Source organism: Scleropages formosus, chromosome 4 (assembly GCF_900964775.1).
Source record: "Scleropages formosus chromosome 4, fSclFor1.1, whole genome shotgun sequence".
NCBI lineage: Eukaryota > Metazoa > Chordata > Actinopteri > Osteoglossiformes > Osteoglossidae > Scleropages > Scleropages formosus.
In genome coordinates, this window is record NC_041809.1 from 26,014,508 (window position 1) to 26,027,810 (window position 13,303).

At 42.4% G+C, this 13,303-nt stretch overlaps 1 protein-coding gene across 1 annotated transcript in view; it reads right to left on the reverse strand.

The window, feature by feature from the left end:
- Positions 1–13,303, reverse strand: part of LOC108921292 (unconventional myosin-VIIa-like) — a 29,105-nt gene that overhangs the window by 1,482 nt on the left and 14,320 nt on the right. Inside the window, exons 22-42 of the mRNA XM_029251235.1 lie at positions 12,475–12,651; positions 12,079–12,168; positions 11,703–11,830; positions 11,473–11,599; positions 10,925–11,044; positions 10,506–10,679; positions 10,192–10,419; positions 9,710–9,880; positions 8,014–8,131; positions 7,498–7,624; positions 6,958–7,127; positions 6,676–6,866; positions 6,234–6,358; positions 5,974–6,131; positions 5,254–5,407; positions 4,858–5,013; positions 3,459–3,564; positions 1,230–1,343; positions 1,049–1,136; positions 718–824; positions 333–518 (exon numbers count right to left, since the gene is read on the reverse strand). Coding sequence (XP_029107068.1) covers positions 333–518; positions 718–824; positions 1,049–1,136; positions 1,230–1,343; positions 3,459–3,564; positions 4,858–5,013; positions 5,254–5,407; positions 5,974–6,131; positions 6,234–6,358; positions 6,676–6,866; positions 6,958–7,127; positions 7,498–7,624; positions 8,014–8,131; positions 9,710–9,880; positions 10,192–10,419; positions 10,506–10,679; positions 10,925–11,044; positions 11,473–11,599; positions 11,703–11,830; positions 12,079–12,168; positions 12,475–12,651 — 3,015 coding nt within the window. The remainder of the gene's footprint in view (positions 1–332; positions 519–717; positions 825–1,048; positions 1,137–1,229; positions 1,344–3,458; positions 3,565–4,857; positions 5,014–5,253; positions 5,408–5,973; positions 6,132–6,233; positions 6,359–6,675; positions 6,867–6,957; positions 7,128–7,497; positions 7,625–8,013; positions 8,132–9,709; positions 9,881–10,191; positions 10,420–10,505; positions 10,680–10,924; positions 11,045–11,472; positions 11,600–11,702; positions 11,831–12,078; positions 12,169–12,474; positions 12,652–13,303) is intronic.

The following is a 13,303-nucleotide window of genomic DNA, read 5'->3' on the forward strand; positions in this document are numbered from 1 at the left end:
GTATGACCACTGAATTACAGGTAAGCCACACTGCCAGCACTGACGCGCTGAGACACCCAAAGAAGAACACCAAGAAAGAGATTCCTGCACTAAAACATTGCGCTGCGCTAACATTGTAAGTCGCTTTGCAGAAAAGCATCAGCTAAATGAATAAATGTAAATGTAAATGCACTGTCCAGATCACTGCCGTTGCTGAACTGTGACTTTGGGAAGCTGTTTTCATACCAGAGAGACAAATAGGCTTAGTCAGACTGAAGCCACACTGAGCACTGATTTGGAGAGAAGCAAAGAGTAGAACTCTAGCAGCGTTCTGAGCCTAGCACTTCACTCACCCGTTTCCAGTCATCGTATGAGAGCTGCTGAACTATGTCCTGAGGCACGAGCTCCTTCACAATCCTAGGAATGTTAGCAAAATGCGTTTTGTCATCATCAAACTTGACACGGTAGATTAGTGCCCCCAGCTGGAAGACCTCCTCGCGTGAACATTTGTGATAGCCACGCAGGTACTTGGGCAGCTCCTGCAGAAAGATGGGACAAGAAGGAAGGTGTGTGTCACACAGCCACATGTACTCACGTGCACAAACATTCCATATAACTGAAACGTACACAAACGCATTACACAGTACAACGTATAATACATTTACACTCACACATATGATAGACATACCTAAACACACACACACCAAAGATAAATAGGCCAGTATCAATGCTGGTGACCTGGTAGTAATGGAAAATGGAGTCAGCCACAGAGTCCTTCCCTGGAACTGTATTGGTCCATAGTTTTTTCATGAAGAACACCTGGTAGGTCAGCGAAGGCATTACACCTGTAGGATCAAAGGTGTGTGTGTGTGTATGTTAGGAGGACTACTGTTTTCAGGTTTCATGTGAATCCATAATTAATCAGATCCATAAGGAGCCTTAGTCCTTCTGGCAGTGGATCCAAATGTAATATTGAGTTCCGTCACATCCACATAATGAGGAAATGCAACTAAAAATACCATATCCTGATATGTCCCAGTATAAATACAGCATTATCTGCAGACTTTACCTTCCTTTGGAGGCCTGGCTTTTTTGATCCAGTCAGTCAGATGTCTGATGAAGTCAAAGAAGAAGTCTCCTTCTGGAACACTGATCACCTACATCAAAATATGACGCAGCTCAGCGTTCATAATATCCAAGCCACAGAGTTCACCTTAATTGTGAATGATCTATGTGTGAATCCAGCTTGCCTTGTCAGAAATCTTCACAAATAAGCTAAAGCCTTCAGAAGATTTTAGCTGCAGCCGGTTGGAGATGTTCAAACAAAATTCCTTGGCTTTTGTGCTAGATTCCACTTCGAACGCCTATAAATTACAACAAAGCAGCATTTTTGTAACCAAAAATTTTTAACAAGAAATGCAGTGCAAGTCCTAAACAAATACAGAAAAAAACAGACTCTGAACTACTTCGCTTAATAAAGACAGAACATCTTCAAAGAAACATACTGTAAATACCACTCTAAATGTTTAAAAGCAGATACTACCACCATAAAAAGTAACAAAAAACGTTATGCAGCCAGAAAGGTGATTTCTCAGTTTCCATGGAACAGTAGGTTCCAAGAACCTTTTAAGAAACATTGATTTGTACGCATTTATGGATTGTATCCATGGGGCATTTCTGAAGGTTGACATCAAGACAGATCATGTCAATCTTTTTCACTTTTAATAAGATCCTTTAACCAATAACATGTAAGTGACAGACAAATAGACACTTTTTATAAAGAATAATTAAAAAAAACTTTCATTGTCATGATTGCATTAGTGTGCTCACCCTTCAGGATGGGATAACTAGATTCTGATTTCCAAATCATGTTGTAAAGTAATTTGCCTTCACCTGGGATCAACTGAAGTGTTTCTGTTTAAACCTAAATAAAATCAGGGTTTTTGCTTGGGATCAGAAGATTTCCTGGTTGCACACAAGAAAAATAACCTGGGTCTACAAGGAGCCCTTCAAGACGTTATTGTTGAAAAGTAGGCAGAGGGCTATAAAAGAATTTTAAAGGCATTGCATTTATCATGGAACACTTTCAAGACTGTCATTAAAAAGTGGAGAAATATACCACTAGCAGGAGACTTCAAACATAAAGTCATACTTTCAAAAGTCATAACCAAGTCAGATGAAAGTTCATCAGTGAGACTACTCAGGGGACCACTGCATCCTTGAAAGAGCTGGAGAACTTTATGACAATAACTGAGCACTAAAAAACAATAAAACCATTTCACATATGCTCCACAAATCTCAGCTGTGGGGCTGGATGGCAACATGACAGCCATTTCTCACAATCAAGGACATCCATGTCCATTTGCATTCTGCAAGAATACACAGTCAATCCCTTAAACCTACAGTATATGGGAAAACTTCATGGTCTGATGAGACCAAGGTAGAACTTTTCAGCCTTAATGACAAAAATCTGGCACGAAGCTAACACGGCTGATCACCCAATATCACAGTACCTACTGTCAAGAATGGTGGCAGCAGCATCATGCTATGGGGATGCTTTGCTTCAGTGGGGACAGAGGCTCTGGTCAGAATAAAGGGGAAAATGGATAGCTTCAAATATCAAAAAATTTCGGTGCAAAATCTGCTGCCCTCTGCCATAAAGCTGAAGTTAAAAAATGTCAATGCATCAACAGTTCAAAGCTTACATCCAACTTAACCAATAAAATGCTTTTAAAAAAGGAAGCTCAGTGTCCTGGAATGGCCCAGTTAGAGCCTGGCCCTCAATCCTATAGAAAATCTGTGGACTGACCTAAAGAAGGCTGTACACAGGAGATCCCCTCGCAATTCAACTGAGCTTGAACTTTTCTGCAAAGATGAGTGGGATAATATTTCAAAATCAAGATGTGCCAGGTTTATAGAGGCCTATCCTAACAAAAATACTGATTTTATTAAAACAAAACATACATTTTTTTAATTAAAAAGTGTGCGCACTTGTGCAATCAAATGTTAAATTGTTTCCTTATGATAATTCATTTTTCACTTACATGTTTTGGCTATAAGATTTTATTAAAAACAAAAAAAGGGTGGACATGATTTGTATTGATTTCAGCCTTTACATCAAGAAAAGCTGAAATTTTAAGTAGGGTGTGTAGACTTTTTACATTCATTGGATATACAGTATTGACATACACATTTATTCAAGTTATGCCTTTCTCTGAAGTGACTGACAAAGTGGGTTAGCCATTTTGCTGAGTAATTTTTTTACAGGAGGAATTCAGGGTAAGTACCTTGATCAAGGTTACTACAGCAGCATGTGGGATTCAAAATGGTCCATCAAGTGCAAGGTAGCAGCTCTAAACATGACACTATCTGCTGCCCTATATTAGACATCTTTTATGTAACCTCATAGACAGCTGTATTACAGTTTATCCATGTTAATGACAGCAAATATTGTGACAGTGAAAACGACAGCCCCTCACTTGGTCTGTGTCATCAGGAAAGTAAACTTTATGGAAGATCTGTGTGGTCTTGTGCTGGATGGCCTCCACCTCCACCAAGTGAGGGGGGTATTTTCTAGAACCATTCCTGGAAATGAACAAAATAAGGGGCTATAATAAGAGGACAGGGCTATCTCTAATACCATGTGTTTCCAAACAAAGACAGAATAAATATAAAAATACAGTAGATCCCAGACTTACAAACCTTTGAGTAACAAACTTTTCACTGTTACAATGTTTTTTGAGAAGTATTTAGTATTTTTTCTCATAAAGAGAGCTAGCACACACACATTTTCTGAACCGCTTGTCCCATACAGGGTCGTGGGGAACCGGAGCCTACCCGGCAACACAGGGCGTAAGGCCAGAGGGGGAGGGGACACACCCAGGACGGGACGCCAGTCTGTTGCAAGGCACCCCAAGTGGGACTCGAACCCCAGACCCACCGGAGAGCAGGACCCGGTCCAATCCACTGCGCCACTGCGCCACCGCACCCCCGAGAGCTAGCATATCAATTCTAATTCCACGCTGAAGCATCATCCATTGCACTGACAGATAGCTATGGCAAATAGTAAATGCTGTCTTGCATTTTTCAAAAGATTAACAAAGCAAACAACTGGTGAACAAGCTGTAGATGATCCAATAACTAACTTCTGCATCTACCAGTTATGAGCCATTGGTGATCTCTTTCATCCTCCACCTCCATGTAATACCTTCATCTCTGAGTTGATGCAGCTGTTTGTGCTTTAAGGTAAGACACATACAATTTATATGGTCTTTTTCAAATTATTATAATTTACATTTATTTATTTAGCAGACACTTTTCTCTAAAGCAACTTCCAGTGGATATCATGTAGTGTTATCAGCCCACACACCTTATTCACCAAGGTGACTTACACTGCTAGATACACTACTTACACTGGGCCACTCAGCCATACATCAGTGGAGCACACTCTCTCTGTCACTCACACACTATGGGTGAACTGGAACAACATGTATTTCAACTGTGGGAGGAAACCCATGTAGACATAGGAAGAACATGCAAACACCACACAGACTAAGTAGGGATCAAACCCACATCCTCTTGCACCACCCAGGCACTGTGAGACAGCAGCACTGCTCGCTGTGCTATCCATGACTGAGTTAGGTAATAGCCAATTTCATATGAGGTGTGGGGTTCAAGAAGGATTCCTGAAACCAGCTGTAGATTAGAGAGAACTGTCAAATCTGCAGGGCTGTACTGGCACTGTTTAATAAAGGATTGGTGCTGTTGTAGTTTCAGACCAAACATTAGTTAGCGTAGTGTTCCACAACCTGAACTTGTGGCCTGGAGAAAATGCACACAAATCAAAAATCACCATAGTATTGTTGCATTTCTCCCTACCTCAGGGCCTTCTGTAGGCGCTGCATACAGTCTGGGGCCAGTGGGTGGTGTTTCTTGGCCTGTAAGAACCTCTGAACATGAGGCAGTAGCAGGTTGCTAGGTGGAAAAAGGCCCATGCAAAGCCACAGCAGCTCCCAGCCTTTCTCCTCACTGTACCTGTGTGGGTGGTTATGGTCAAATATTCCTTCTGGAGAATCAATAATTTACAGTCAACGCACAGCAGTCGACACATGGAGAAAGGAATGCAAACAGCAGCGGATAAATTACAATAAGTCACATTTGGCCATCAACAAACAAACGGCACTGGAGAAATTAGGAATAAACAGCATTCAAAAAAAGAATAAGCAAAAACAATGATGAGACAGTGATGTCAATGTCACATGAAATGTGACTTACTTCACATGGTTCTCTGTTAGCTGCTTGAGGATCTGACAGAAGATCTCATCCTTTAGGGGCTCAAACTTCAAGGCACACTCAAATATCTGGTCAGTGAGTTCATTCACAGACCGTATTCTTTTGGATGGGTAATCTCCCATGTACTTCAATATGGGTGCAACAGTTAGTCAAGAAAAATGTTACACCTTCTTTCTTTGTTCCTACAGAATCATTACAACCTAGATAGGATTAGAAATAGGTTAGTATCAGTATTGGTAAAATATGTAAAGCCTGACAGTAAAATGTAAGCATCATCCACCCATTATTAATAACCTCTGGTCCTATGCACAGCTGCCAGGATCCTGTCCCAAAACCATAGGGCATGAGGCAGGATACACCCTGGACAACATGTCAAGCCATCTCAGGGCAGTCACACACACATACACATAAAGGGCAGTTCACAGTTACCAGTTTACTTGAAACGTTTGTCTTGGGACTCTGAGAAGAAACCAGAGCACCTGGAGGAAACCCTCACAGACATGAAAAGAACATGCAAAAAGCATATGGACAGAACTAGATTTGAACCCACAGCCCCGGAGTTGTGAGTCATCAGTACTACTTATTGCACCATAACTGTAAGCATGATGGGAAAGTGAATTTAAACATAAAGTAATATAATAAATTTATGAGATTAAACATGGTACAGAGCCAGCAAGGCTATTGGAACATGGTAAAGGATATCAGCAAAGGCCACACATGCCTCCTGGCAAACCTCCTCTTGACCTTGGAGCTTCTTCAGCAGTGGTTGCTTTATGGGTTCCCGGCTGCAGCTCCACAGTTTGTCCCTCCCCCAGCTTTTGGAGGCCATCACTCGACTCAGGGTTGTCTTCTGTGGGGTCCTAGAGTGGTGAGAGGGGTACAAAGAGAATAGGTAAAAAGAAATTACACAAAAGGGTCCAAAATCTGTGTGTGTGCAATGGATGGTTCATAAAGTTGGGAACCTGAAGTGACTATAGGAAAACTCTTCCAATGTGTACGATGTCCCATTCTCTTCATTCTCCTTCAGTGGAGCAGGCATAAAGCCCACAGACTCCTTCCGCTGGCCTTGCATTGCAGTAATCACAACCTGCAGCACATAAATAGGAGGGGATTAAGAATGTTGTGAGGTGGGGTGGAGTACAACAGGGTTAATTTTTAAATGGTTTTCACTTGTTCAAGAAAAAAAAATTAAAAACTTTTAGATGAACTGAAAATCAGTTATAGGTGGCCTGATGAATACCTACCAAGTAATAGCAGAAAAACTAAAGAAATAAATACATACTAACAACATAAATACAAATGGAAAAACCAAAAGCTTGAGATTCTGATTTAAATACCAAGAGACAGGCAGTGAAAGACAGACATACAAACGGAGAGACAGACTATGTCTGAGCGGTTACTGACCGCAATGTCATACTGCGGTCTTGTGATGGCAGGCAGCACATAGACACAGTCAACCGGGAAATCGCCCTGTTCTTTGGTTCTGTCATTAATGCCATGTGCCCAGCCTGAGTTCATAACGTCTTCCCCAGTTTCCTGATCCAACTCGATGAGGTCCCCTCTGGCAAAGTTGAGGAACATGGACTCCTCCCCAGCTGGAACGCAGAAGCAGCATTCACTTAGGGCTGGAGTTCCCACATATTGACTGATGAGTAGGGGCAGGGGACCATCAGAACATATTATCACCTGGAATTGAGCTGTCCACCAGAGCCACAACAAACTTAGACCTTCTCCTTAGCCCTTCCAAGAAGGCAACCACCAAGTCCCGTATGTCCTCAGCATTGTTGGAGGTAAAAGTGTACTCATCTCCTTTGATGGTAGCCAGGGTGAAGCTCTGTCCCTGTAGTTTGCTCCCTCTATCATACAAGGTAAATATTAAAAACAAGTGATTTTGGAATGTCAGGGTGTCTCAGTGAAAGCGCTATCTAGACAAATATGCTGGAGAACTACAGACGTGAAAAGTCTATCACTATCACTTCCACTGACTTTGTGGAAACAAAAGCCAGTGCCACAAAGAGCTAGATGGTGTTCATCCTTTCACATAGCAAGACCTTTCATGTAATAGGTGTGGCATGCTGAAGAGCTGTAATAGCACTGTGAGTTATGATCATCATATTGTGAGCCAAAATTGATCATCTGAGTCAGGATGCTATAAATATAAGTAGAAATAAACTTTTGCGCATCATTCACATCATGCAGAACTTCGTGGCCAGTTGCGTACTGTACCTGCTGCTGGAAACAGCAGTGATCTCTGGAAACGTGAGCTCCAGCAGAACTTGCTCTTGCTCGTCCACAAAGTAAACACCAGTCCAGTTCACAGCAACAATGATGTCGTTCTTTGGCAGGCTGGGACCTAGTGTATAGGAAGGGGTTAAAAAACTTTTTGGGTTTCACAACGAAAAGGGTTTTGTGCAAAGTGTGGTGCCTAGTCTAGGAGTCTAAAAGTCTAGGACTTTTTTTTATCTCTCTGAGAGGGGAATACAGTCATTGTAATGTTTTATGCTCAGACATCGTTTCCTTTGTGTTGACTCAGGAACGGAACAGAAAGGGCACTGTCAAACTTCAGCATCCAATTAATTTTGCTCAAAAGATGTTTTTGTCCAAGGCAACTCAGAATTTCATACAGATGTCTACAGCAATATATTTAAGTAAGCATTTGTGTCAGACCTGCACCAACATTTTCCCTTATGGGAAACAAATCCAATTCCTAACAATCTGCAATCCTGATAGAAACATGCAAACCTGAAAATTTGAAGGCCTCGTAGAAACGTGAAAACAGCAATGGCCACTTAAAGCGAGCAAAATCCACAACCTCCTCCTTGATCCTCTGGGGGTGTGTCAGGGTCTGACTGTATCTTTCCTGGGGAGTGTGTGAACACAAGCAGATAAGAATGAAATAAGATCAGTAGCCATTTTCAGTAGCCACTTATCCAATTCAGGTGCACAGTGGCAGACAGCTTAGTCCAGGAATCAGAGAGGATAAGGCAATGTACACCCTGAACGGGATGCCAGTCCATTGCATGGCACTCAAATACCAAAGGCAATTTACAGTCAAACTAGTCTGCAATTAACAATCCACACAGTCTTCTCCACCTTCACATCCTTACTCTGCCCTCCATCTCTTCCTTGTCCTCCCCTTCTCTCTCACCACTGACAATTTTGCCTTATATTTGAAAGACAAAGTGAACTCCATCACAGACAAGTTTTTGGCGTCCACCTGCTCAGATCGTGCTGGATCTCGCTGTGAAGTCACTTTCTCCACATTTAATCTTCTGTGAAAAACTGAAACCTCCGACCTCCTGCTGTCACACAGAGCCACAACCGCCTCTCCTATAGGACATTTCCCCACAACTTATCTCTTTTATCTTCAAGATCATTAACTCCGCTCTCTCCTCTGGTTGCTTCTCATCTACCTTCAAAACTGCCCTCATTGCCCTGTTTATGAAACCTTCTCTGGATCCAGACTCAGTCCAGAACTACAGGCCAATCTCCCCCCTCCCTTTTCTGTCAAAAACTCTGGAATGGGCAACCTGTGATCAGCTATCTGCATTCATCGCTTAGAATAATCCCCTCGACAGGTATCTATCTGGATTCAAAGTTGGACCAAGAACTTAGAGGGCTCTCCTTGTAGTATCAGATGCTCTGCAGTCAACTAGAGTGGCTTCCCTCACCTCAGCCCTCATCCTCCTCGACCTGCTTGTAGCATTCGACACTTAACCACCGAATTCTACTCTCCTCTCTTGGACACCTTGGCATCAAAGAAACAGCACTGAAATGGCTTGAGTCCTATGTATCAGGCTGATCCTACCAAGTGATCAATCATAGCTCCCAATCGTTTCCTCAGCCTCTTTAACTCCCGCAGTTATCGGTAATGGGTCCCCTACTCTTCTCAGCCTACATCTGTTTCCTTGGCTCTGTCATCACCTCCCACGGATTCTCCTACCGCTGCTATGTCAGTGATACCCAGCTCTTCCTCTCCTTTTCCCTCAGAAGTGCAGACATTTCTTCACACATTGAAACAGCAAAATGACCATTGATACATAATTTTGCTTGTCAGTCATGCTCATTAATGCATATAATATGAAAAGAAAGTTCAGTTTGCCCTAGAAATTTGCCCTAGAAAGTGACCACCCATCACTTAGCACACAGTGATGTGGAATGGAGAAAAAACAACAAACATTTTCAAATGAATTATTAACTTTCCAAAGCTAAAAATAATTACAGTCAGAAATCATAATTGTGGAAAGCTACCCATAGCAGAATATAATGAGATGTGACAGTTAACATGATGGTAAGATTGAAACAGGCTTTTTTAGGTGTGTTACATGACAGGTTCTATAAGGAGGGATGCATGTGATTACTCAGAGCCATAAAGGTCTGAACTTGTGTTGTCCATGGTGCATTATAAGTGAAAGGCCATTGACTTGCTAACTCACACCTTTCTGTGCACAGCCACGATCATCTGTGCCCACTTTTCCACTGTCCTGAAGGAGTTGATTTCACGGTCAGGAATGTATGAGGGGATCAGATTAAACAGTCGCTCTAGCACAATGTTGGGCCCATAGTCCACATAGTACTGCTGTGAGGCCAGCCGGGCCAGGTCTTCCTCCTAAGGGGTTGATAAGCAGTGGAAGGTTGGTACATGTCCCAGTAACATTTTTCTATAGCTTCACATTACTGTGAAAACAAACAACTCAGCTGATCTAGGGACACTATGATAATATTTCTGTAAGCAAGTGGCATAGTGGCTAAAGAAACAAGTTTTTTGACCAAAAGGCTACAAGCTTTCTGCTATTGGACCCTTAAGAATTTATAAATAATTTATTTATGTGTAAAAATTGTTCTTACAAAGGACAGGACTGAATCCTCAGCATAAGCTCACCCCATCCATTTTCCCTACCAATTACAGGAACACCTCACCCGATCACAGCGATATTCCCCAAACTTGACGCCACGGACTATCTGCTGGTAAATCAAGTTGGTGGCCACATTGTCATCAGATGGGCAGTGCCAAGGTGTGAATATCTCCTTGCGGAAGAACAGCCTCCAGGGCGCGTTTCGTTCCTGAGCACCCTGCTCCTTGGCATATTGCTCACACTGAGACACAGCGTCCATCACATGGTCATTACCACTGCCGAGCGATGACACCTGTGACATGGGGTGGGACATTGAGAGCTGCCCAGGATTCATGCATAGGCTATGAACAGGAAAGCAAGCAGATGATCTGGCCACACCTTATCGAATAGGGCAATGTAGAGGGAGAAGCCAAAACGGTCCCTCAAGCCGATCCTGTCGGCCAGTGCATTACACAGCTCCTTGGCTGTCGTTGCCGAATCTGTTAGCAGGGCCTTGGTTGTCCCATCCATGAAGGTCACAGGCAGCATGATAGGCTTCTTAGACTTGGTTGCCTTGAGCCAAGAAATGACAGAGCAGATGGCATCAGTGTTCTATTTGCAAAGACTTTGATTGACTGATTCATTCTTTAACGTACTTTGAATCTCTGATTCTCAGGTCAGCTCCATACAAATCTAGCTGGTTTTAGAAGCTTGGGAAAATAATTTGAAATTAAACAATTACAAGTTCTTCTTTCTAGCCCCTCAGTTGATAAAAATGGATGGAGGTGGTCAGGTGTGTGAAGGAAAACTGAAAAAACCTGGAGTTCCAGCCAAGAAGGAGGTTGGGCACGTGTCCCATTCATGAAAGTTCTTCTCAGCCGCTCTTCAAGATAAGCAGCAGAGCTTGGGAGGCTGGTGCTGATGAAGTTCCGCAAATACTGTAAGGGAAGGAGAGAAGCAGAGAGACCGAGAGGAAGAGTAATAAGAGAGAGTGAGAGAGAGAGAGATTGCTTTGGGTCACATCATAAAGAGCCAAAAAGATGAAGTATTAATTAAAAATGTATCAATTATTAGTTGCACTTAATGTTTTTTTATGTTCTGTTTTGTAGTTTCTGAACAGGTTATCCAAGCTTCAAGAGTTCCAAACTGACAGGTAAAATATTTGAAACTGGGTATTTTACATCTGGCATCATTATATTCAAAGAATCTACATTCATAATTAAGCAACAAAGCATGGGAAAAGAACAATGGTGATAAAATGATGGGGCAACAACTGTGGATGAAAGATGGTCAACAGGTGGCCCAAGATAGGTGTGGGTACTCGGAGGAGGTAGGTGCTGTTGTGCGTTCTGCAAAAGGGTCGTACTTTGACAAACTTCTCAGAGGGGGCAAAGCAGCCCATGCAAAGAGAAAAGAGGAGCCACCCACGGGTGTGGCTGGCCTTGGAGGGATTCTGGGTGAGCTGCTTAGAGATCTGACAGTAAATCTCATCCCTGTGAAGAAAAGGAGAAAGGATTAATGCAAAGATACAAAAGTGTATGAACAGATCATCTGACTTTGCATATTTTACATAGGTCTTATCGGTAGTTAGCTGACCTGAGTGTGGGACGTAGGATACCATTGCCAATGATAAAATGAAGCTTCTCCAAATTTGAGGTGGGCCGGTCCTCCAGCATACTATTCCCCTGCAAAGAGCAGTCACTATCACTGAGGCGCCTCACCACCTGGGGGATGAAAAAGAAACACAGCATTGTCATACTAGGCCTCCTCTTCAAACATCATGTCACTCCTTGAGATTCATAGCACATAAACTTAATTTTTTTCCAGATACCAGTGTTAACAGCTTAATGATCCATGGGAGTACTGGGTCAAATGTTACCTGTCCCTGAATACGAAAATCAATACAGACCCACGACATGGCTCACTGGGAGCCTGCCTGGTAGAAAGTATGATCACCAGGGGCCACATTCACCTCCTCTGTAATCTTGGACTTCTTCTTCAGAGTAAGAGAAACCAATTTGTGCCGCACACTGTTCTTCTTATGGCTTTCACTGTGAGTGCTCTGTGGGGCAAGACAAGTTACTGAGGAAGGTAGAGGCTGCTGCAATAAGGAACTGCTGCTGCGACACAACAGCTTCTAGAACATGCATAGTGAACTATATGCGCCATTGTGTCAAGCAATGCAATTTATGTGGATTCATAGAACTGGAATAGGATTCATCTAACAATAATTCAATCACTGTTAACATGAAAAATTAACAATGAAAAATAAATTCTCCAAGTCTGTGATTAGAAGAAAATTACCAATAATACAAAACTTTTATAGCTAAACTCCATATATGTAGGAACCTATCCAGCACTTCCTTACCTCCCCTTCCCTCTGCAGTGCCTGTAGCTCTCGCTTGTAGGTTCTCTTGCCAAGGGTCTCATAGATTTTGGTCATGATGGGGATCTTCTCGCTGCCATCACTAAAATTTGTTTGATGCTTAGGTTCTGGGAGGTCTCCCATGAACCTCAGCACAGTGATCCAGACAGCCAGGGCTGCCTGAAGGTAGGAGGAAGAACAAATGGATACAATTAATTTCAAGGGGTTGTGGTTCAAATTCTTAAATAAAGACTGGCCCAGTTCAGTGTCCCATCACATAATATCACAGGTATCATCCAAAATAATTGTATCTTTATGCATTAGAGCATGCCTAATTTGTGAAATGTTTATTCACAGAACCATGCTAAAACATGAATTGGACATTGAAACTATGCTAAAATGAAAGTGAATCAATGCTAAAATTGCGACAGGAATTTTGTGCTAGTTGTCCATAATTGTGGGACCAGTTAAATACAGCGAGCTAGGTACATCTCTTGTGCATAACATTCATACCACATGTTACAAACATCCAACTTATGAATTTTCTTATAAAAGATAGAAACATTTCACACACACATTGACTGAAACTGCTGGTCCCAAGTGGGGTTACGGCAAACCGGAGCCTAACCCGGCAACACAAGGCGTAAGGCTGGGGGGGGCACAACCAGGACGGGACACCAGTCAATCACAAGGCACCCCAAGGGGGACTCAAACCTCAGACCGACCAGAGAACAGGACCCGGCCAAGTCCAATAATTTTTTTTTCAGTTAACTGTGAAAATGTGTCATAAATTGAAAAATAGGTATGAATTACCATGATTCATAAAAGTTCC